This window comes from Myripristis murdjan, chromosome 7 (genome assembly GCF_902150065.1).
Source record: "Myripristis murdjan chromosome 7, fMyrMur1.1, whole genome shotgun sequence".
NCBI classification, from domain to species: Eukaryota; Metazoa; Chordata; class Actinopteri; order Holocentriformes; family Holocentridae; genus Myripristis; species Myripristis murdjan.
In genome coordinates, this window is record NC_043986.1 from 14,111,450 (window position 1) to 14,136,234 (window position 24,785).

The 24,785-nt window shown below is 41.8% G+C and overlaps 1 protein-coding gene across 1 annotated transcript; it reads right to left on the reverse strand.

Annotated features, from left to right (window-relative positions):
• Positions 1 to 1,839: 1,839 nt before the first annotated feature.
• On the reverse strand, positions 1,840 to 24,444 carry LOC115361988 (band 4.1-like protein 1). The gene is made up of 25 exons (XM_030055734.1): positions 24,373 to 24,444; positions 23,872 to 24,021; positions 19,582 to 19,686; positions 18,408 to 18,450; positions 18,203 to 18,278; positions 15,570 to 15,788; positions 15,322 to 15,409; positions 15,054 to 15,206; positions 13,816 to 13,913; positions 13,354 to 13,529; positions 12,852 to 13,114; positions 12,117 to 12,155; positions 10,927 to 10,956; positions 9,578 to 9,733; positions 8,976 to 9,087; positions 8,236 to 8,894; positions 7,855 to 8,178; positions 6,571 to 6,621; positions 5,894 to 6,295; positions 4,821 to 5,042; positions 4,654 to 4,713; positions 4,290 to 4,379; positions 4,038 to 4,118; positions 2,929 to 3,045; positions 1,840 to 2,816 (listed from the first exon to the last, which is right to left on the reverse strand). The coding sequence occupies exons 1-25, from the start codon at positions 24,442 to 24,444 to the stop codon at positions 2,811 to 2,813; spliced, it is 3,792 nt and encodes a 1,263-aa protein (XP_029911594.1). The 3' UTR covers positions 1,840 to 2,810.
• Positions 24,445 to 24,785: the final 341 nt, after the last annotated feature.

Here is a 24,785-nt window from a genome sequence, read left to right on the forward strand (position 1 = left end):
ATGCACCAAATGGCACCAAATATACAGAACAAGGTATGGATGGCTGTGAATCTGTTTTCCACCCTCCACTTTGACACCTACATCCATGATTTAACCATCACTGTAAAAGGATCTTGAACCAAAATATTAAACACAGCAGGAGTTACACCACACAGTTATGTTTTGACCCAGTAAACGCTGGGTCATGTGTCTGAAAGTCAAAGTAATACTTTCATAAACCTGACATGATAGCCACATTTTTCAACCATATTTCCTTTTATCTTAACTGGCAAGTGCATTGATTGTTATATAAAATATGTTGTTTCCTTAAGGAGAAATTTGGCAAGCAATGTTATGTCAGGACACCCTGAATTAAAGGGAAAACCATGTCATGTTTATGTAGTTGACTTTCTGGCACTTAAGTCATGAAAAGTGTCTTCTTCATATAAAGTTACTGTAAGTAGTTCATACAAAATCAGAGTTTGTACAGCTTGACTGCTACCTTACATTGGCACACTACAAGGTCTATGGCATCCCTCTAACACCCATGTACCAAAACACACCAAAACTGAACAAAGTAAAAGATTCTGCTCCTAGGTATAATTTTTAATACTTTGTCTGAAAGAGTATTGAAAGGGCTCTTATTAATAATGCCTTTTCAGCATTTCAGCAGTGCAGGACATCTTGTAAAATGAACATCCTTTTTTTTTGCCCAGAGTTTAAAGTTGTCATAGAATTCAATGTATAATAAACATCACTGAATGAATATCAGTAGTCACAGCCAGATGCAGACACCATGAGAGCCTTACCTATGATCTTTCAAGTCTAAATTGAAATTTTTGCTACTACAGCAAGCTAGAAAAGATGTTATGAGCAGCACAGATGCCTCAGTGTAAGATGAAACAGATAAAAGCCTGTAAATGAAGGAAGAGATTGAAGCCGCTATGCTGCTCTTACAGTTAGGGATTAACAAAACTGAATATACCGTGTGCTTAACATTTCCCACTTTTTATGATGAATACTCTGTGCTAAAAGTTTTAATTTCCTGTCAGGAAGATTAATTTCCTATACGCAAGTCAGAGCTTAGTTTTGAGTTTAGAGTATGAATAATTTGGCCCTTACTTTGTTTTTTTTTTTTTTTGTTTTTTTTTTTCCCCATGAGATCTACCACATAGGTCTGGAAATTCTGATATCATGATCCATCATTTTTATGACTTAATATTCATATTGCTCAATTTAATCTAATAATGCAAGTCATTGTCATGCAAACATTATCTCAAATACTAGTGTTACAGTGGCAGCAGCACATTCGGCTGCGAGCCAGCTCTATGTACTTACTAAACAAAATGACCAAAGTGGTATTATATGCAGCTGAATGTGAAAGCATATCAAAAGGTTGGGAAAAGGAGGTAAATTAATTTCATTCTGTCACAGCAACATGCTCAGAGTCTACACTGTCACCATTTGAATAAATATAACACGCACACCGAGTGCACCAGTCGTTCTTGGTGATCACACGCCATATTTAGAAATCTTTATGGCAATTCAAAAAGTCCAAACAAAGTCCATCATGATGCGTCAGCTGTAATCATCTCACACGACCTCAAAGGATTATCACTATTCACCCATCACATTATGTTAAATAACTGGATTAAGTTCACTCAGACGGAGGGAAAGATGGCAATCAGAATGACTCTGCTTCTCCATCTTGACTCTGCTCCATAATGCACACTTAAGTCAGTGCCACAACAGAGCAGAACACAGAGCTCACTGGCACAGCATTATGCTTTTTCAAATTTCCTGTAGTTTGTGTGTCATACCCAATAACGTTTTCATCAATCTGTTTCAGGAGTGGGGCAAAGCATGTGTATAGATTTGGCCTGATATGCAAATATGAAAACTAAGGGTAGGTTTCGTTCTGCCCTTACTAAACCCTGCTTCACCGCATGCTTTTAACATTACTGGAGGTACAATGTAATGAATACTGTCACTTCTTTACAAAGTTGGTATGTACATAAGCACACACATTAGGTTAAATTCTTTCCAGCACACAGCAGGAGCCTGAACAGTTCTTTGTGGTGGAGGAGGGCATCGTCCATTTTCTCCAGTGCAACAAGACATGGGAAAGATGTTCCTTCATCCCCAGTTTTGTTTTGTTTTTTGTTGTTTTTTTGTTTGTTTGTTTTTTTTCCTCATCAATCGATACTGGCAACATGGGATGAGCACGCACGTGGCATTGGAGTATTCTACAGTGAGTGACAAGTGCACAGAAGATCTAAAAAAAACCCTTTTCCATTACTTTCCTTTGACCTTTGCAGAATAATTGCGCTGAAGCAAATGGTTTGAATGTAGAGACCCTGAGAGGTTTGCAGGGAATTTAGTCGGATTATCTCTTTAATTGTTCCAGATGTTTGGAAATCTGGTGCCATGCTGTTGACAAATCAAGGCTCATGAAATGTTGTTTACTTTACTGTAATATTTTCCATTGCAGCATGTCTATCATTTTCATTCTAGTGAGTATTCAGTGAGCTCATTGATGGAGTGATGTGTCAATAAAAATATAAAGTGATAAATGTTGGTAAGTAAAAGGGTGGTTTTGAAGGAGTCCTGTTACAGCGGTGGACAGTTGGGAAGGATTACAAGTGAATGTGTGTGTGTGTGTGTGTGTGTGTGTGTGTGTGTGTGTGTATGCGTGCGTGCGTGCATGTGGGTATACATCAGTCTCCATTAGAGCACCACTGGCAGTAGTCTGTCTGTTGGGGTGGTGGGCGGCAATTCAGGTTGGGCACTGACACGTCTCGTCCTAAGGGGGGCACTCTTGACTCAGGAAATCAGGACTGCAGATAAAAAGAAGAGAAAGGCAACCTTAAACCCTTGAAATTCAAAGGGGGGCGGTCGGGCTAAATCTTGGCCAGATATTACCGTTTGAAGTCAGGATGGCACCTGTACCTCAGATGTTCCATATGGATCCTCAGTGGAAGATTCTGTTTCCCTGACAACAACTGCCTTGGTGACCTGCATGTCTGGATGCTGCTGCTTGGCTTCCTGTATTGCAATAGCCAGTGCCTGCAAGGGAAGGATGAATGCTTTGCTTATCATACAATATGGAGCACAGAGACAAATACTAGAGGAAGCAGTTTCTACAACTTTTCTATAAATTTCCATTGACCTCTATGGATGTTCTATGAGTCTAGATTCTGCATCTGAGCTCAGCAAGACATACGTTTTCCCACATATGAGGTTAATACTGGCTATTTATTTAAAATTCAATATTGGACAGGCGTGTCATCCCCTGCCAATATTATGGAGGTTTCCCTCTGACCGCAGTTACATAAAAAAGACTACAAAACTGGCAAGGGACCTGCATATTATTGGGACATTTTATTCATTCATTTAATTGTGCATTGATGTTTTTAATTGAGCAATTATACCATTAAAAATCAGTTTCGAATTAACCATGCAGTCTCGCACTAGTCACAACTTATTAATATTGCCAATTTCTGCCTTATTTTTTTCCATTTGTCTTTGATCTATTTAGTTCTATCTAGCCTTGCTTTTAGAGGTATAATTGTGAGTGTTTCAGTGGGTTGACTCGCCAAACTCACCAAACAAATTTCTAATGCATGCAATGCACTTGGCAAATAAATTTGATTCTGATTTTGATTTGAAAGCAGTAATGGATGCTAGATTTCCCCCACCATTGAATATGTGGAGCTGGTAACACTTAAGAGATGTCACTCAGTCGCCGTGTTTAAAAGAGCTGGCAACACTAAAGAAATGTAAATGTAATAAGTATAGGTTTCAGAGGAGAGTTGTAGTTTCTCATGATGGGCCTAAATGCCATTTCAGACACTTCTGTCCATCATCGAAACTGTAATTCTGGTTCAAAGACTCAATGTTGTTGCAGTATGAAAATGTTCATATTACATATTAACACAAAAAACTGGCAATAAGTAGGTTCAGTTAAAAGGTGTGGATATCAGTATAGGCTGTCCAAAACTCACAGCATGGATGATGTGACATTTCTGCATTCTAGCCAGTTCCCCATCTGAACTCACCTGTTCCTGGTCCACATCATCATCTCCTGTAATTATGATCCTCTTCTCAATCCTGGTCTCTGAATAACCTCCTTTCACCGTCTGCAACACACAGCAGCGTTTCCTTTTAATAAGTTCCAGCAGCAGACGGCAAGCTTGTCTGCCACGACTGGAGCATTCAGACACAGCAAATACCCTTGTCGCAAAAACAAAAATATGGTATTTCTATACATAAGATGTTACATTTTTCAAGTTTTATATAGGCTTCACTACCTTGGTGACATGAGTGGTTGCCGATGTAACATTTTCAGTGACAAGGATGGGCGACCCTGAAGCCTCTCTTCCCAGACTGCTCATATGCACCTGGCAGAGTAGAACAACTTATAGTATTAAGCAAATAAACACAGACACACAGAAAAATACAAACCATTACAGGTCATAAAACAACAATAATTGTCTTTTCTCCTTTCAGATTTTCTAGGACCTCCTGTCAGGCACACATTCAAAAATGCAGGTCTTTGGTTCACAGACTCACTCACTTTGCAGGAGAAGTAGGTTTAAACCCTGGGGAGCTACAGTAGAGTGAGCATGCTGCAGGTTGAGTTAAAATTGGAAAGGTCAGCCAGAATGTACTCACAGGGGATACACTCTCTCTAGTAGAATAAGAAACCTGGCTTAAGCCGCCGATACCGTGATCCTGAAACAGAAACATGAATTTGTGACGCGTCTTACTCAGAACAGCAGCCACACAAGCCCACAACAGGGGAGTAAAGTCTTTTCATCGACAGTACTAAAATGCTTCACCTGATCTGTGAACTCCACAATGGTGGTGGTGACCTCTGAACCGTTGGGTTGTGTCTCAGTCCTGACATCTGTTTTCCTCACTGTTGGTGTGACCATCACATCACTGGCCTCTCGGCTCAGTGCTGTGATGGTGGTGACACGACTGCCGTCTCTGTGTAAGTGGTCTCGGTCCACTGATGACGACACTGGCACAGACCTCTTTGGTTTTTTGGGTACAACAGGCTTGAGATGAAGAAAAAGCCAAGATTTAGCATTAACAAGCTAGAATAGTTTAAAGCACTGTTACTCTCGCAACACTAGTCCTTTACAAACATTCACACAAGCTCTAAATGCACAAGAAAAAAAGGATAACTCAAGGGATGAACTTCGACATAAAAACTAACAACAGACACTGAACAGACACATGAAAGACTGTGAGAAACACTTAGGGTGTGATCACACCTACAGTTTGTTCTGTTTTTTGAACAAAACAAAATGTAGTTTGTGGTTTCTGAACCACAGTGGGAAGGCTTACTTTGTTGCAGTTTTTTTTTCATTTGGTTTGTTTAGTTTCACACTGCTCTGCCACAAGCAAACCAGAGCTTGTAACTGAAGGTCACATGGACTCACCAGGACCTTGTTTTGGTAACCTGGTATCCCGCAGGGTTAGAGTATCAGTGGATTGGGAGAGTCGGGTGAAGGTGGAGGTTGATTTCAGCTAAGCATACCTGTCTGCACGCTGTGCTATAATTTACCTTCTCTGGTCTCCACACCAGTTAAGAAGACAGAAAGAAATAGTTTAACGGTGTATTAGCAGCTCCTTAAAATCAGAATACCAATGGGGTTGCTTCCTGTATTTGCTTCAAATTGCATTCACACTTCTAATGAACCGCAATGCAGCTTGTTTGGAAGAGGACTGAGACCTGCAGTCTCAGTGCAGTTATTTTGTGCGCAGTAAAGATCAAATGGTATTGTTCTGCCTCCTCAAACAAACCCAGTATACAGGAATAAATGCTCCAGAATTCAAATAAGCCACACCAAACATGCTTAGTGTGAACAGTATACCCTCAGAATTTTAGATAACTTCAGACTACCTGCACATCGTGGCGTTTGACCTCCGGCCGAACCTCTTCAGCTTGGATGTGTTTAGCGGGTGGGCTGCTGCTAGCCCCTCGGGAAACAGGAGCTGACATCAAGGGAGGAGGTGGCTCAGAGGGGCCCTGCTGCTGGAGCAGGTCGATACCCAGGCAAAGACCCCCATCTGGCGATAGATCTCTCTCGCCCAGCTCCGTCATGCCCCTGGAGAACTCCTCCATGCCTGTGTGGAGGTCCATGAGAACGGTGAAGTCTACTTCAGCCTCCAGGCTGGATGTAGAGCTGACTGTGATGCTGGAGCATTTGCGCTCAATTCCCAGATGGGTTTCCTTCAAGTACAGGGTCTCATGGTCCTGGTCATCCTCCGATACAGAGCCCAGACGTCTCTCCCATGGTTCCCTCTGTGGAAGATGTGGCAGACGAATTAATGCTTTTACATTAAAACACTCAGTGAAACCAGATTAGTGAAATCATACATTCAAACAAGTTTTACAAATCAAAAATAATCCACAAAAACAGAAATAAAACCAATGAGAGAACTGTGAGGAAAAAACCTGCAGGTGGTTTAAGTGAAAGAGGTATGTTTACTCATTTCTAAAGAAGTAGCTGAAAAAGGGGAGCAATTAACAGGGGAAAGGGAAAAAAGACTAGGAAAAAAGACTGAGAGCTGACTCACTGAGGCTTCATTGAGAGGCTCCTCGTGAATGGCAGGTGTAGGAGGTGTCTCCTAAAGAAGAAAACAAACAGCGGGCAAAAATAATGAACGATGAAAGCCTGTTACAGTTGATAGAACTGCACCACAGCCACGAACAATAATACCTGAGCATAGCTATGTTGTTGTTGAATATATTAGTAACACTGAATAGAGAAAAAGAGAATTTAGTAGTATTCACTGTTACTCTATTACAAATGTGTTGGGGTGCACTGTGTGGAGCACAAAACATGGCTGATAAAAAGATTTCATTTTCATATTGACTGGAACCTCATTTGCTATCTTCTCTTCAGAAAGGTTTTAATCTCACTGATTTTTATATGATTATCAGACTGTGTTGCATTCTTCTTATCTATAAAATGAAAAAAAAAAAAAAAAAAACATCAGTCGACTACTGGGCTTATGACAAACTTGTAAAATAAACATACATTTATGAATCCCACAGACTCAATAGCTTGAGGCTACTGCTACTTGCATGCACATAAGCTGTACTCCCCAGGCTGACATCATTAAAAATGACTGCAAGTGCAATGGTAATGCCATGCACTGAAAGGTTTGATTAGATAATTATTTTTCAGGAAACAGGTATTCATATTGACAAATACAGCATATAGATACCTAAGCCCTGAAAAATCTTGGCAACTCTGCAGCCAGTAATTACACCTAATCGACTTTCCATTGACTGCTATTGCTACAGAGGTGCCAAGGCTGAACATTTGATACAAATGCCCTTCTCAGCCATTTACAAAAACATTTACATTTACAAAAAAAAAAAAAAAAAAAAAAAAAAAAAAGCTTCAAAAAAGATGGTGGGAGGGTCTTGAACTCCTTGCAACAGCAACCACCTTTAGTCTGGGAGAAAAGAGGATGATGTTGGAAGGAGAGACCAGATGTTAACGTGACAAGTAGAGGTGGAGTAAGAGGAACGCCTGGAGCTTAAGCAATGGAAACCTTGCTTAAAAAGGCCTGTAGGGTTCTGAAATGGCCAAGCAGATGTTAAGCTTTGCGAAGGGGAACACGAGAGAGCAATGAGCCCCCTTGACCATGGGCGTGAATTAAGTCGGTCAATGATGCGATGCGAAGGATCGTGAGCTTTTACCTTCTTATACACAGCCACATGAGTTCTGTGTGTACATGTGTGTAACTTTTTTGGATGGTAAAAACAAGGTTTGCACGGTATCGCCTGAAGCTCATGCAATGCTTTACTTTCCGATGATTGACAAAAAGGTTAGGGGGCAGGTGGTTTACCGCTTGCTTCCTCTTGGCTGTTTCTTGGCTGGAGTTCCTGTAGTGGATGTAGCTGGTGTCCATGTTGCTCTGCATGTTGCAAATCCCCGTCTCTCTGGACCACTGTGTTTTCAGAGGAAGAGTTTGAGGGGGAGCTGTCTGGTTGCCCGATAACTTGGTGCTAGATAAGAGATTCTCTTTAAATTCTGGATAGTTTTGAAGATGGTCTTCATGTAGCAAGCCCTCACTTGTCCACTGACTTAGTCCGGTGATATCCCTCAGATCCCTGAGCTCCTGTTGGGCTAACAACTCATTCTTAAGCTGTTGATGCAACTGAGCTTGCTGCTGACATGACATTGTAGCTTCAGTATGATACTTGTTGGCTGTCGAATGTTGCTTGACACTGTCTGTGGCAGACTGCATTATAGCCATATCATCCACTCTCTTTTCAGTTTCACTGGGTCCCTCTAGTGATTTCGTCATCTGTGTATCCCCAATTGCGCCAATGATGCCTTCATCGACCTGGTTTTCTGTTTGAGGATGTACAACACCTTTGTTCCCTTTATTCAAAGACTTCTTTGATCTCTGTGGCTTGAGAGGAACTATTCTGGTGACTTCTGAGTGCGAGTTCCCAGTTTTGCTGCAATCTTTGGCTCTCACAGGGTTTGGTTCTTTTGTTTTCCAAGCTTCACAATGCCTCGTTTCAGTTTCAGTTCTGCTCCCATTGCCCTCTGGGAAAGAATCCAGTGCCACTGGAGCCTCAAAGTTCTTTGCTCTCTCTTGATGAAAGTTATGCTGATACTGAGAATGCCACAGCTCACTATTTTTCATTTCAGTCCTTTGTTTGACATAAGGCTTATTTGCAGGTGGAGAGCCATATCCATTCTCTTGAATAGCATTTCTTGTGAATACAGCTCCATGTGGATGTCCATTACTGGCTACAGCTTTATCCCTCGGGTTCATGTCCAATACATTAGTTGTTGTCAGTTCTATTTCCTGCTTTGGGGGTATGGTTCCTCCTGTCCTACTTCTCAAAGAATCCCTATTGTTCATATTTGCTTCTTGTCCAATATCACTATCCATAGGCTGTGTATCATTCCAAGGTGGAACCACAAACATGTCTCTAACCATAGAAGGATCACCTCCAAGGTGCTGTTTATATGGGGGAGTCTTATTCTTTTCCACTTTAGAGTAAGTATCCACTGTGCCTTCATTAACATCTTGCTTGTCAATCAATTTGGCATCACCAGTTGCCTATGTTGACATAGAGTAGACAGTTTCATTAGCCTAGCTAGATACACTACTCTTCCATCTGATATCACTGATATCACTCTTACCACCACATGAAGAAATGCTCATTTCAAATTTAAATCACAGAGACTGAAAAAGTGAAAGCAATATTTTGGGGACCTATGATTACACAAAGCTGTGACATGTGTTTGCATACCAGACTTTTTTAATATTCAAGAATTGTTCTCCCTTTTTTTGGCTAAAGGAGTCACAGTTTTTACAGAAAATGGGAAGACTGGGGAAAAAAAAATAGGAAAACAGCAAAGACTGAGAGGAGGCATTTTCCATTCCAATGCATTTATAAAAAAAAAAAAAAAAAAAAAAAAAAGAAAAGTAAAATAATAATAATAAAAAAAGAAATAAATTAAAAATGATGATTAAATAAGACAAGAGTAAAAGCAAATAGGCACCATTAGCTCTACAGTGTAGGTAGGGAATAGGGGCTCAGTCTTACCGGTTTCCTCTCTGGGGTTCCTCCAGGAGGTGTAGCTGAGGAAAGACGTTTCTCCCTCTGGGCCAGTTTGCTGTTGGGCTGCCTTAGAGCTCTCTTCAGCTCATTGATGCTGGCTTGGTGCTTTTGTAGAACATCCTCTGGTTTATCCAAGAACTGCTGCTCACACAGAGGAGGTCACATCGACAAATTACAATAGGTTAAAATCCAATTTTTTTTTTTTTTTTCAGGCATTTTCAGAATTAAACTAAACATGGAATGGAATTGAAATTCCATGTTAAACTCTGGAAAGGATGTGGTGCAGGAATGTCACAACAAATGTCCAGGTACAAATGTCCAATTACAGATGTAGACCTCTTTATATCCACTGAAACCATGTTGCATGAATGTTTGCATCAGTCAATCTTTACAGTTGACAAAGACCCTAGTCTATAGAGGTAAGATAAGTTAACGATTGAAGCCAGTGATGAAATCTTATCGAGATCTTGACATTTTCTCTAAGCACTTTGATGTTAGTTCACTGTTTTAATAAAATACCTGTGTTCTAAAATAAAGCTTAGCGTTTTAAGGTCTGTACTAGGGCTGTCATGATATCAGATTTTCACAACACGAGCATTGGGGCCAAAAGCAATAACAATATTGTCACCATATCTATAGACAATTTAACAAAAATAGCCTAACAATAATAAAAATCAGTCAAATTCATCTTTAACTTTGTTTTTGTGCATTTTGTCTCTTTTTTGGCAAACGAATTATACTCAAAATGCAAGTGAGCCTTCACTTGTATTTTGAGTGAGTCTGTAACCACATCAGGTTGTGCACTCGTGTGTGTGTGTGTGTGTGTGTGTGTGTGTACGTGTGTGTGGCATTTGGGGAGGGGGACAAAGCAAGAATTGAAAAAAGTGGAAATAATTTAACAGGTGCTGGGTTATTTACACAATATTATCATATGCATATTATTAACATGATATCACGGTTATCGTCAAAACCAGTATATCGCAACACCCCTAGTTTGCCCTGTGCCCTGGTGAGCACGTTATAGCCTTTGAAAGATGAACCACAAGGCTTCTTGGATTTGTATTCTTTTAACTGATCAAAACCTCAAATTCAGATGGTCGTAATGTTCAAATAAAATATGAGAGGAACGTGCACAATACTTTGAAGAGGATGGTGAACAGAACAGTGTGAGCTGTGGGTAAAAAGAACTGAATGACTGAATGGACTTGAGTAAGTACCAACTCTATCGCTGTTTTTCTAACAATAAGTCACAGGCACAATGATAGATAGGACCGCACAGCACACCTAGTAAGGGTGACATACAGCACACGGCAAAGAGAGAGGACAAGCAGTACCTCCTGTTTGGGCCGAGGGATGGCCAGATCCTTGTCCAACAGATGGGAGAGCCCAAGGTGGGACAATTGAGATGAAGTGGGCGCAGTAAGCAATGCAGGAGATTGAGCGTTGGGGTGGGAAACAGATGTGTGCAGAGACAAAGGGGTAAAGTGCTGCAGGTGAGTCAAAAAGGCAGGCAGCCATACGGACAGACAAGCAGAAACATTTCACACCCTCGAGACATTGGGCAGTCTAGCCTTTTAATGTTCTGCCAAGAACACAAGGGAGAGTCCATTCCAGTGTCAGACATCTGACAATCAATGAAGGCATCGGCAGACTGATGAACATAAATGTTTGGAGAAAGAGATTTGTTTCCCATACTTCTTTCTCCAAACATTTAGTGTGGAGGTATTACGGAATTATGAATGACCAGATCTCTCAGTGTCTTTAATGGATTGCCACAAAGGCACGGTCATTACTTCCCACTGGGTCCAGTATTACATACACAGCCAAACATACAGCAACAGCAATACCATATAAATAGATAACACCTAGTCTAAAACAAATTTGTGGATATTTAGAAGACATAAACAACGATGCAGAGCTAATTTGATGCCAGTATGACATTACAATCATCCAATTAGCCTTTTAGATATTCCAAATGCCAGGAGATCTATCAACTAGAGAACAGCTGATTTCACTAAATTGTCCACAGTACTTCTGCACCATCACTTTATCCCATTAATAGCATTTAATCCCTCTAATTTCAGTGTACACAGGGTTGCTGTAATAGACAGACACCACTGAACATGTGCTCACAACTGAAGAGCGCTTGTCCTGCTGCTTTGGATAAGAGCATCAGCTAAATGCTTAAAATGTAAATGTAACACAGTTTCTAACTAAATTGATTCTCGGTGGGCTAACTCTGAAAAAAAAAAAACTGCCTGACCAAATACTAAACAGCCTGAATATATGTTTATCGAATGTGCTATGTCTGTTTATCTCAACAGTGATCCACACGATTCCCATGGATTATACACAATGGAATCTTGAAAAATGTGATATACACAATTCAAAATAACATTCCCTGCAGGGGCATAATAAACAATCAAAAAGGGGGCAGGCCATGCTGAACAAACACACAGTATGATGCATGACCAACTGCAACCACAACCACACAGACAGACACTAGTGTCCATGGCCAAAATACCTCTGGCTTTGAGTCTACTGGCGAGCCTGCCTCCTCACCCTGCAAGCAAGGAGGGGGTGGTAGAGAGAGCGGGACAGAAAAAAAGAGAGCAGTTAGCAAGGCGTGTTAACATTACAGCAGGGGAGAATAGAGAAGTACTGTTAGAATAGAAGAGGACACTGGGTAAAAAAAATAAGCTCAAAGAAAGAGGTCAAGTTAGATTTTAGGAGGAGATTGAAAAAACGGAGAAGAGAATGGAGAGGGGAGCAGAGACGGGAAGAAATCAGGCCAAGGGAAGACAGAATGGGGATAGGGATTACATTCTAAAATAAAAAAGAATGCAGGAGAAAGGGATTAGATGTGTTAGTCAAAAGTTCATATGGGATTTTTTAGACTCAGCACACTGCAAGTGCTGTGTACAGTTGCTTTTTCCATATAGCCCCTCGGCTCACCTCAAAAGATGAAATCATTTTCACACTGTGACTGCAACATTTCATTCATATATTGTATTTAGCACAAGGGAATCAGATGATTATGGAGATTATTGATGGGGCTATGGCTTAATATATTTCATGAGCACCTCCATGAATAATAGCAAATAATGTATGCATACTATGTGCACAGTAGAGTACAGCTTCCAGGCTTTTGGCTTTTCAACCATAAACTCCAGTAACAAGAAAAGGTGAGAGATGAGATGAAAGCAAGTTCACAGTTTATGTGGTAGTTGTGACAGTGTTGTATCCTCTCGCCTTGTACCTTAAGCTCCAATGTCTTGCCAGATGTGGAGACAGGGGCCCTTCGAGTCTGCTCCTGATCTTGATTTTGGTACTGCCCTAGATGCTGGTCCAGCTCCTGGTCTAGGTACTGGTCCTGGTCCTGGTCCTGGTCCTGATAGTGGTACTGATCGTGGTCTAGATCCAGGCTGCCCTCTTGGTCCAGGTCGTCTCTGGACGTGAACTGAGTGCGCTCGCTGGAGCTTCTCTGGGACAGCTGGTCCATGCTGTCGCCTAGGGCTGAAGCTGTCGAAGAAGGAGGGGAGGGAAATAGTCAACCACCTTGATTGCAAAATCAAATTTTTAGATGAAGAGGATTGATGCATTTAACGGGACCACATATCTCAAGTAAGACACACATAAACATACCAATGATGCAACGTAAACAGGAAAAAATGAGCGAACCTATGAACTGTGAATGTTATTTGGTGCTGCTGAGGTATCATCCTGTAACCTGAAAAGAGTGGAGTCAGCAGTGTTCTCACCTCCATCCATGCTTCGAGGCAGCAGGTACCGCTTGCTTACGGAGCGGTCAAACTGTGGGGCAGGCCTGTCAATCAGAGCGCTGGCCTGTCTGGTCTGGGCTTGGGTCCGCCCACTGTAGCGGAACTTGGAGCCAATCACCAGAAAGCCCTTGGGAGGCGGCTCAGGGGAAACCAACCTAGAGGAAGGTTCAGCTGGTGTAAAATTACCACAACTATTCATAGTTAGATATTCTACAACTCCCTACTATAGTGAAGTACATTTCATTAGACTGTGTAGGTAGGGATACATCCCGATGAAGATTTTGTACTCGGAGAGTTATTATAGATTCCACTCATGAGGCCATTGTATAATGAGTGTCATTTGAAGGGCATCTCTACTGTGCTGAAGTGTTACAGTGCATGCAGTGTCTCGCAGTGCAAAAAAAACAGCCTGTCTGTGTGTCTGTGAGTGCTATGTCATACCTGAAAAAAGTGTGGTGCTCAATGCAGACCTTCCACAGACGCTTAGACGCCCGATGGTTGGGCAGCTTGAAACCTATGGTGCTCTCAAACTGTTCATACTTGAGGAGTGAAGGAAATGAGTGAAGGCGGTGGGAGTGGGGCGGAGGGAGAAAGAAAAGAAGAGTGAAGGGAGAGTCGAGAGAAAGATGGAGCGACGGTGGTGGGGTGAATTGTGTTTACTCTGCAGCAATGGAAAAATCAATTTTGTTTTTCTGTTTACTTGCAGAAATATATTCTCATGTTCTCCACTGCCATGTCAGGTAGATTTTCCATCTCTGACTGTTCCACAAATGAGCAATCCATGCACTCAGTCCATCAGAAGTTCAATGGCCTGAATAGAAGAAGACCCTCTCTAATCAATAGGTTGTTATCAAACTAGCGAGTCAGGCAACTTTAAAAGAAAGGCATATTCCATTCATGAGTTAAAAGTAACTTTTGTTTCAGATAAAAAAAAAATTGTCTGGGGACATGTTAGAATAAAACACAGTGGTGACACTCTATGCAAATTAGAAGTGACAGCAGGCTTAAGAGAATAGATCTGTGGAACAAACTGTAGGCGCAGAGTTTCTGCACTGTTCACTATGAAGATGTCAATGTCAGTTTAACAGTGAGTACAAAACACACTGAAGACACCCTGAAGGCCAGAGAATGAAGGAAAAACAGCAATTTATAATCTTTTTAGGAGCTTAAAACCAGAGGAACCATAATGCAACACTAACACTCACAAGCAAAATCCTTGATGAAAGCAAATCCTCAACTGGCCAAACATGCTTTGAAGTCAGCAAAGCAGAAGACAATCTTTTTCAGAAGCACAAAACATGAACTATCAGCCTTATCTTTAAGAATGGTATCTCAAACCCCTATAAATAGTGTTTGAAAACACACTCCTTGTCAGATATCACATTGTTTACTACAGAAGGATCTCAGAAGTAACACTTTCATTGAACCATGAAATGACTATTTATGCTTCTTGGAATGAGTCAAAGAGACAATGATGTAATTTCAACAACTCTGAAACCATGAAATAGAAATGTGAAGTTGGCTCCTCACCATATCATGCTTTATCCAACTTGTCTCAGCTTTGCAGGAATGACTGCTGCGAGTTGTTGTGCTGGGGCTGTGCTTGCAATAATTGTGCAGTGAAGTGCTACTAAGTCAAGCAAGATGCAAAAGACAAGACAATGATAGTGTGTATTTACCTCTCCTGGACGGATCTTGATATAGAAGTTACTCCTCTTGTAGGAAATCTTGAGGATTTTGGGCCAGGCAAACCGGTTAATCCTTAGACGGTCTCGGTAGATAAGCAGTCCATTGGCACTCACACCCAGCATGATGTCAATGCCCTCTGAATCCTGGTGGGCACAGGCAAAGAGCATCAAAAGCACTTAAAAACATGTACTTCGAACAGCACTGTGTTAACAGATGAAAGGTTTGGGAGCACTCTTGGCCTTGGTGGCATCTTTATACCTTGGCATGATGTAGGTCCACACCGTACATTGAGAGCTTCTTGGCATTTTCCAGAAAATTCACCTCTGCCTCTGCAGGACTCATTCCCCTGTGGTACAAATGTCACACGTGATCTCATTCATCACCTTAAGATTCATCACACAAACCAACAAAGCTTATGTTTACCATTATGATTATGATCTTGATACGCAATTTAATCAGTAAAACCATAAAAGTCATACATCATTTGAAATATTAGCTCCCCTAACCTGTAGGTGCGGTGTAACTCCATCACCCTTTCCTCTAGCTCTCGTGTCTGATTGGGAGCAAAGCGGAAGTCACTGACATAGTCGGGGCCGTGCTCTTCAGCCTCGTAGTCCCCCAGCTCAGCCTGGACAGTGTAGGAGCCCAGCAGGGCGTGAGTGACGAAGGAGCAGGGCAGACGGCCTGACAGAATGTCATCCCTCAGTTGGAGGCACAGGTAGTACCTGGAGAAACACAGGGGATGGAAGCAAACAGATATTAATGTGGTAGCCAAGACAGAGGTACATGAGTCTACTCTGGGCATCGACTGCAGCCTTGAGACCACTTTTTCAATGTTTTGGACATGCACTTGGTCCACTTACCAGCCCCCATGCCCCCATATTTGAAAAAGCATTGCTGAAGAGCCCTCTAGAGCACCCAAACAGAGAGGAAGTGCCCCATTGTCTGCCCTTCACAAGGGAAAAATAGATTGAATGCCCCCTAGGGTGCCCTTTAATGCAATAAATAATGATAATAATAAATTATAATGAATTAGGTGCTCCTCTAATGGAGAAGTGCCCCTCCAGTCGATAAAATGTGATTCAGTGCTGTAAAGGGAGTCCCTACATGTGACAAAATGCGGGTAGTTTCTTAATGGATGAAACTCCAGTGGAAAGAATGTAATGTGGTGCAAGAGGACAGGTGCCCTTACAATGGGATAAATGTGAGGTTGGCTAGGTGCCCATCATAAGGTGCCCTCTTAGATGCCCCTCCAAGTGAGAAAACACCATGAAGTGTCCTTACATTGGAGAGAAAAAAAATACCGGTGGAAAAAAAAACAGATGCAGTGCTCTACAGTCTCCCATTCAAGGTGTCCTGCAGGGCCGGCTTTCCCAAAGTGAGGCTGGGACAGCAGGCTAGGGCTGCCACCAAATACTTTGCAAAGGACCAGTAAGTTAGGCTAATATCTTGCTGGCATTTTGATGTAATCTGCACTGTTCCTGTTGTTTTAATTTTCACAGAACCCTTTAGGTTAGTTGTTAAAACTTCCATCCATTCCACCTATGTACAGTGCATTCAGAAAGTTTTCAGACCCCCTTCATTTTTTTCACTTTTGCAGCCTGATGCTACAATCATTTAAATTCATTTTTCTCTCTCATTAATCTACACTCAGTACCCCATAAGGACAAAGTGAAAACAGAATTGTAGAAATGTTTGTAAATCTATTAGAAAGAAAAAAATGAAATATCACATTTACATAAGTATTCAGACCCTTTACTCAGTACTTAGATGAAGCACCTTAAGCAGCAATTACAGCTTTGAGTCTTTTTGGGTATGACGCAACAAGCTTTGCACACCTGGATTGGGGGATTTTCTGCCATTCTTCTTTGCAAATCCTCTCAAGCTGAAAAAAGTGAAGGGGGTCTGAATACTTTCTGAATGCACAGTGGGCTTTCAGTTTTAGCCACAGCCCCTTTCCAATGTTCAGATGTCAGAGGGGCTCACGCAGTCTGAGCTGTAACTTGGCATCCTGCTACAGTGTGGGACCTTGGAGAGGGAGGCAATATAGCACACTGTCTTAAAGGAAATGAGTAATTAGAGTAATCTGCAAAAAAAGCCTATAGGACTTTGAGGTTTGGTGTGAATTGCTTTTCCACTTAATTTGAGAGTGGGTTTAGTATTGAGCTACCCTGTGGTTAAGAATGCCAAGGAGAAAGCGAAAACTAAAACAGATTCAAAAGGACCTGAGGCATCTTGTCTCTGACAGGATGGCTCCAAAGCTGCAGGAGTACGGCTGGAGATAAAGATAAAGATATGTTTCTCTCTGTATTGTCTTGTCTTGCAGAGCCTTAGTTTAGATTATCACCGGGAGTCTGGTGCCTATGTATCAGTAACACAGTCAAGACTGCTCATTAAAAAGTGCCTTAAATATTTAAACACATTATCTAGTTTTTATATTTGGGTTTTATGACTGGAATTAAAACAAACACACAAAACAAAACAAAACACTGAACTGTACTTTTCGAATCTTAGTTGAATGGGTTGAGTGGGTTAATTCCATTGAAGGCAAGAGGGATCCTGGTAGTGCTGTGGTTTTTTGTAATACAGTTATAACACATCATTATATGCAGTAAAATTATGTTCAAGTTACTGCTTGCTTTGGGCTTGGGCTTGGATAAGATTAAATTTACACCAGCCTCAGTGCTGACTTTGTCTTTGGGGGTCACCCTTTTGACTCAAATTCAACTGGACCTGATCTTGGAGCTTGATTTGGACATCACTGTGCTTATATCAGTACAAACAAACCTTAAAACATTATGTATATAGGGTATATATTCAGCATATATTGTATGCATTTCAGCAGTCTTGTAATCATTATGGGCGTAATACAGACAAACTTATAATGTAGCGGAAACAGAAAGCTCCCACACACTGTTGTCTGTTGTTCTGTTGTTGGACACTGTTGGTCCTCAGACCTTCATCAGGTTAAATCAGTGGTTTTGGGTGTGTCTCTATGTAGGCAGGCATAAGCTTTTTTCATTAGTAAACTTATAGTGTAGTCACAGACACTTTGTACAAATGTAATAGGGATGGAAAGAGGTCCATCATCTTTCTCTGAATGCTAAGTGAAAAAGTCTGTTGTTGGATCCAGACCTACCTTGTGATGTCTTCAATAAGGATGGAGGGATCTGGGGGATAGAACTTCACAGAAAACCCAAAGCTCCAGGATCCAACTGTGGACAAATCACCGACAACAAACACTTAATGCTCTTTTTGTGAGGGAGTCCCTGTTCATTAAAATAAAAAGTGCCCGGTTTGTTGGACAGTGTGTGTATGTGTGAGTATGTGGCTACTGCACTTACCCCGAATTTGCTTCTTAATCTCTTTTGAAGGATCCAACCAATTCTGATAAACAGAAGACAAAAATCCTCTTGAGAAAATCCACCTCAGCAAAATCATCTATAGTCCCTTTTCTACGAGACCTTTTCTGCACTATGGCTCCCTTGCTGTGCTCTTCTTTTCCACATCTATTTCTTTAGCTGAAAGCCAAATATATTCGCACTTCAGGGAAAGGGAAGGAGGGTTCCATAAACGCTGAGTGGCTTAATATTTGGGGGATAAATGGCAGTTGAATCCAGCTCGCTTGGCTTAATGTCACTGGAGTTTTCTGAGAGAGGCCTTCGTGGCATGCTGTAGACCCTGTACGCCATTTTAAAAGGCCAACTGCTTCAAACCACATTTTGAAGGTTAAAGGCTATCTGTGCCACTCTCATTCTGCAAGTGGACCCCACCGCCAATCACAGGTAAAGGGGCAATCAGGGCCTTATTGCGTTATCACACGTAAAAAGGACAATCAGGCTCGCCAAGTCTCTCACGACAACTATATTTTGCCGTTAGCTTGAAAATCCGTGATAAAGTACAACCAAGATAAGTTATTCAAAGATGTGTGTAAAGGGATTTCTTTCTTCTCACATTTCTGCTAAATATATCATCAGTATTTGGCCTTGGACTATACAAAAGTTGTTCCCTGAAGTGGGATGTGGAAAAGAGTTACATATCAAAAGCAGCAGTTCCTCTTCAGGACTTGGATTGTGAATAGCAATTACAAGACACTTGTCATTTATTTTCATTTGAAAACCTTGTGACACCAATTTTGGTCACTGTCCTGTTTTACTTCAATATGAGGATTACACGTCACGTATTCCATGGGTGGAGGAAGTTCTCTCACCTCTTGCGCTGATGAAATCCTCTCAAAATTGGATAGTGTCAAAAAGAGTTAGAGTTACTGAACAGCTGACATTTAGGATATGCATGGTTTTCACCCCACAGCAATAAAATACAGCAGGATAATCTTTTACACTGCAATTTCAGCAGTTACACATATTGCAATTACTGCACTACAATAGAAATAAAACTGATCAATAAATTAAGTGCAGGCTAGGTGACATTATTACAACTTTAAGAATTTTTGTAATGAACATTTATGAAAGAACATAAACATAGACAGGTAATAAAAATCCAGACTGCGTCACTGACCTTGGTGTTATCCGCATCCTGGAAAGTGAGGCCAAAGTAGTCCCTCTCCAGCAGGTTCAGATGGCCACACACCATGTCCAGCAGGGTCTGGCCCTTGGCAAATTTCTGTCACATACACACACACAAACATGTGAAAGCTCCCACGCACACACATGCACACACAGCATGTAGACAGGTGACACGGTGCAGGTGTACCAGTGCAACAGAGAAACAGTGAAACAGTGAAACAGCGAACGGTGCAACAGAGAGACAGCAGAAGGTCATAAAGATATATCATGAGAATTTGTAATGGGACCCCGCTGATGCCACAGTGTAGTGTAAAATATTGCATTTAGTCTAGAATTGGGTGTTTGTTTGATAATTTAATCCACTGTTACTTTTATTTTATTCTTTATTTACTCTTCATTCAGATTTTATAAGGTGAAAGCATAGAAAAATGCCAGCATAAAAGCTCAGCCTTTGTGAGCTGAAAGGCAATTTCAGTATTCATTATGTCCTCACCCCTGCTGCATGAGACTAGCTACAGTACATAGAATATAGACTATGCTTATATGAGGGGAGGAATTGCATTTCACGTCCCTGGTGTTTCACAAGACCACACCTATTTTCTATCTAGCCCTTCAGGGCTGAAAACAAGGGCTCTGTGGGTTGCACAGGCGGCCTTGGCAAATGCTGTTTCCACACACACATGCACACCCACGCACACGCACACGCGCAAACACATACACACATACACACACACGCCATATTCATCTCCCAGGGAAACCTGGCTCCTATGGCGACAAAGCAACCAAGCAGCTGTTACCATGGAAACAGAAGTAATAGGTCCCTTCTGTGTGTGCGTGTGCCCTCTCCCACTTTCTGCATCTCTCGTTACTACAGGGCCATGCAGCTTTGTTCAGCTCTTGTCAGAGAAGCGAGCAAGTAATATAGATGCCATACCACGCATCTATGAGAGGTTAATTAATTAGTCATTAAACATAACCTGTCTCTTGATTAAATAAACTGCAATCTAGATTGCGCTGTAATGTTATGAAGCTGCTATGGGCAAAGAAGACAGAGTGCAGTGTTGATTAACAGGCAGAGGCTGTAGCCTGAGATTTTTTGGGGGGAGCATATATTCGATTTTCCAACAAAATGAAATTGCAACACACATTTCAGGTGATCCCCCAAGCATGGCAACCAATTCAGGAGCAGCTGATGAGATTTCGTCGTCGCTCCAATTGGCTCCAATCACATTTCTGCCACTAGTTCTATGGGCTGATTGTGTTAGCAGCCATTTGCCGTAATCCTAGAAATCCATTTTGCTGATCGCCTCACCCATGCAAACAAGATGAAGAGAGACAGTATGTGAATGGATGGGTTAATAGCTAGCCAATAAGCTAGCAAACCTATTGGAACTTCTCTACTTTAAGAAACATAAATGGAGGGATAGTGCTGTGGAATCGAGTACTAGAGAAAGATGTATTAAACTTACTTTGTGCAGGAGTAGGTCTTGCACTGCAATGAAATTTAGATAGCCTGGGTTTGTTCATAGCTACAGCACTCAATCTTAAGTGAAGTAAAGACTCCCAAGTTTCCAGTGATATCAAATATTTAAGAGACCAGGGGCAATTGGATGATAAGATATCTCAGATTTGTTTTCTGTTGTCCAGAGAAAATCCATCCATCCATCCTGCTGAATTCCCTAAAATCCTGATATACTGGTCCGGAGCTGACGTGTACTCTGACCTCCCTAGATATCTCGATGTGCGCAAGCCAAAGGGGGCCGCAGGCAAAAGTTATTACATTGTGATATTAATGAATAACCATCCAAAGTAAGAATACAAAATCTACAAATAAATGCTGATTTTATCATCCTTTAATCTACTTGAGGGCAAACAGAGCCTAGTCTCAGCCCAATGAATCATTCATTTTGATTTAACTTGTTAACCACATCAACCTATGAATTTCACATTTCATGGGACTGGTAGTTTTCTCTGAGGAGGCAATTTGAGTGTGCAGCCTGAATGCTATTAGCCCGTGTTTATGTACAGCTGTAGCTATTGTACATCGTCCTACTTTTTACTGCACGCTTGTCTCTCTCTCCGAGACGAAGTGTTTGGAGAAGTCAGCAATAGAAAGTTGCAAGAATGTTTTGTTTGGCATGACAATATAAGCTACTAAAGTAGTGCCACCCTATAGAAAACAGAACTATCTATAGAGATATTGTGGAATAGATGAAGGAGAAATGCAAGAATGGGGACAATACAGTTGCTACCACTGTTTGCACGAGTGACGCACATCTTAAATATTTTGGCTGGCTAGGAATAACAGCTGAGCACTGAAATATCAGCGGCACAGAATATAATGAATTGAGAAAAGCAGACCCAAAGAAAACAGTGCCAGCCCCATGATTTGTGAAACTCAGATGGCCATGTGGTTAACCAGCAAAAATGAATGAACCGTGAAAATTAATAGAAGGATTTGATGGAGTGGGACCGCACAGAAAAACTTTAGTTCAGCCAAAGTTTAATTAGTTAAAATGTGGGCACAGTGGTCTCCGGATATTATGTGAAAAGTCAGATGTTTTCATTTAATATGTTTTGGAAATTAATAATAGGTAGTTTCCCTATATTTGTGTGTTTGTGTTGATAGACATGGGGGTGAAAGCAGGCGAATAAGCACATGTGGGAGTTCTTGCATCAACAGTATAGCTTGAGGTTAAGGATTGGACAATGTAAATGCACTGTGCCAAATCAATATCTATAATGTTGTGTGCCAAAGATCAATAGGAGTGAAGTGTGGACTGCTTCTCTGGGTTTATATCATCACGGCTCAGTTGCCCGTTGGACATCATGGCTGTAATTACTGTAGCGACACCTGGGGATCAACCAAATTCATCAGCATGTCCTTCCTTTTCCACTGTACACATCTGCATACAGACACAGGCAAGCGCTCCAGTACTCCCTCCTCATGGTACCTAACTACCCAGTTAGTACCTGACTGGCTCTTCCTCTCTTTCCATCCCCCCACCTGCTCTATCTCTTCCTCCTCGTCTTTCCCTCCTCCATTCTATTTTCTCCCCGGTCGAACATAAGAGCGCTCATCTGTCAACTGTATGGATTTCCTGTCAAAGCCCAATATCTCCGATGCCACTGCCTAGGTGGTGTGAAGAAGTGTGTGAGTACGTGCATGAGAACACGTGCACATGTGCACACCAGTAAGAAAAAGACAGAAAGCATGATAGAATGCTGGATTGACGGGGGAAGCTGTGTGTGTGTGTGTGTGTGTGTGTGTGTGTGTGTGTGTTTTAGGGGGTGGAGAGGGTACCTCAGTCAGGACGGCCAACATATTTCTTTGCTCCCTGACTGTTGTAACTAATATCTGTGAGGTCACGTGGCTGACAGGTCGCCATAAAGGGAATACGTTTGTCTTGAATGAGGCCGAGCAGCCAACACGATCATTCCAGTCACACATCACACTCCATCACAGGCAGAAACCGAGGGGTTTACAGTTCTGGCTTTAATGTGATTCATGGAAGCCCTGGAAGCCCCGCCCAGAATCTCCCTCATGCCCGTCAATTTTCTGTCATAAGTGATCATGTGGAGCAGGTGGGCCAGAGTAAAATAAACCCAGCGGCGGTCTGAATTCATCAAGCCATGCCGCTCTGTTTACAAACACAAAGGTTAAAGGCGCAGGCTGCACGGAAACACAGGAATGCTCATTTGTGCCTTCCATCCCCCACAATGCCGAGCTTGTCTCATCCTCGCTACCCCCTGTCACTCCCACTCTCAGAGAAAATAGCAACAGAGCTGCATTCCCTGAGTCAGTAGTGTGTGTTACCACCACAGCGCGAGGCAAGCTAAATCCCACTGAGGAGTATACTGTGGTGTGCTGTGCTGAGTCAAGGGCTCTGTTCAAACGGGGGGCAGATGTACATGAGCTTCTTAAAATGCTTTCTCTCTTGTCACCCTGCAGAGCGAGATATGAATTTCAAGGATGTGTACATTTCCAGCCAAGCACTGTTTTGATAGCGCTGCAAAAAATATCCTTTGACTTCTTTTTTTTTCCCTAGTTCTTTTATCCACACTTGCCATTTTATCCACAGTATTTCTAATGAGGAAAAAAATCCCCAAGGATAACTCTTTGTAATGCGAACATTGTGCAGCTTGTGACATTAATTGAATGCATATTAGAAGCTAATTGTCTCTTTAACCCTATTAGTCTGGTAAAGTTTTATTGTATGGACTGATGAGGATTTTTTTCATCTTCTTTGTACAGCCAAGCAATGACAATTAAAAATCATACCTCAACTGCAGTCTCATAGTCTGAGCCGTCAAGTAGAGTGACTTTGACAGGGACAGTCTTGGGCCTTTTGCTGCTTTTCTGGGGAGATTTGGAGGCCTTGCTGGGGGTCTTCTCTGAGCTATCATCCATTTCTCCATGGTCCTCTGGAACCTGTGAGATATACTCCTTCTTCTAAGTGAGTCAGCTTCAGAAGTTACATCACCAGCAGTATCGCCATTCCTTTGTTTTTAATGAAAATGCTTTAAATCTGAGTCCAAGTGGCATGCATAATTGTCTTGGGAAGTGAATTAAAGCCAGAGAGAACATCTTTGATCATTTGAAGCAGTCATCAAATGCACAATGTGGTGTGAGCTGCTCTGAGATGTTAAGATGTTAAGTTGCTGGCATAGGCAGAGGGGCTAGCTGCCTTGCATATCAAACAGAGAGCCAGAAGGCCCCTGAGTGATTGAAAGGCCAGAGTAAAATGATCTACAGCTGCTGTGAGTTCCGCAGCACTCCCACCTGATTGGTTCTCCTGGCGTCACCCTCCATTGCGCTCTTCATTTCCCCAGCCAAAGCCTTCTCTGTTGTCATAGAAATGGCTCACAATCCTGCAACCATACATAAACATATTCAGTCAACATCAAATCATCTTCTGTTCCAAGACTCACCATGAAATGTTTACCACAGCTAAAAATCCAATCTGCCAATGAACTTCTAACAGATTCTCCTTTCGCGTACACTTCAGAGTCACACAAGTTCCCTTACACTAAGTGGAATGAATATGACCTGAATGCAAGCCTGACATTTTGGCATAACGGCTGACCGCTGAACGAATACCTGTGACACTACCTCCAATTACCTTTGGAGCTGACAGCAATTATGTGGTGCCTTCAATTACCCCAATATCTCGGTGCATATTTAGTGTTTTTTCA

Coding starts and splice junctions, on each gene's coding strand:
- LOC115361988 (XM_030055734.1), bottom strand. CDS start 24,444: ATGACAACAGAGAAGGCTTTGGCTGGGGAAATGAAGAGCGCAATGGAG. Junction 18,451..19,581: donor AGGATGCGGATAACACCAAG/GTCAGTGACGCA, acceptor TCTGTTTATCAG/AATTGGTTGGATCCTTCAAA. Junction 3,046..4,037: donor ATGATGTGGACCAGGAACAG/GTGAGTTCAGAT, acceptor CTTCCCTTGCAG/GCACTGGCTATTGCAATACA.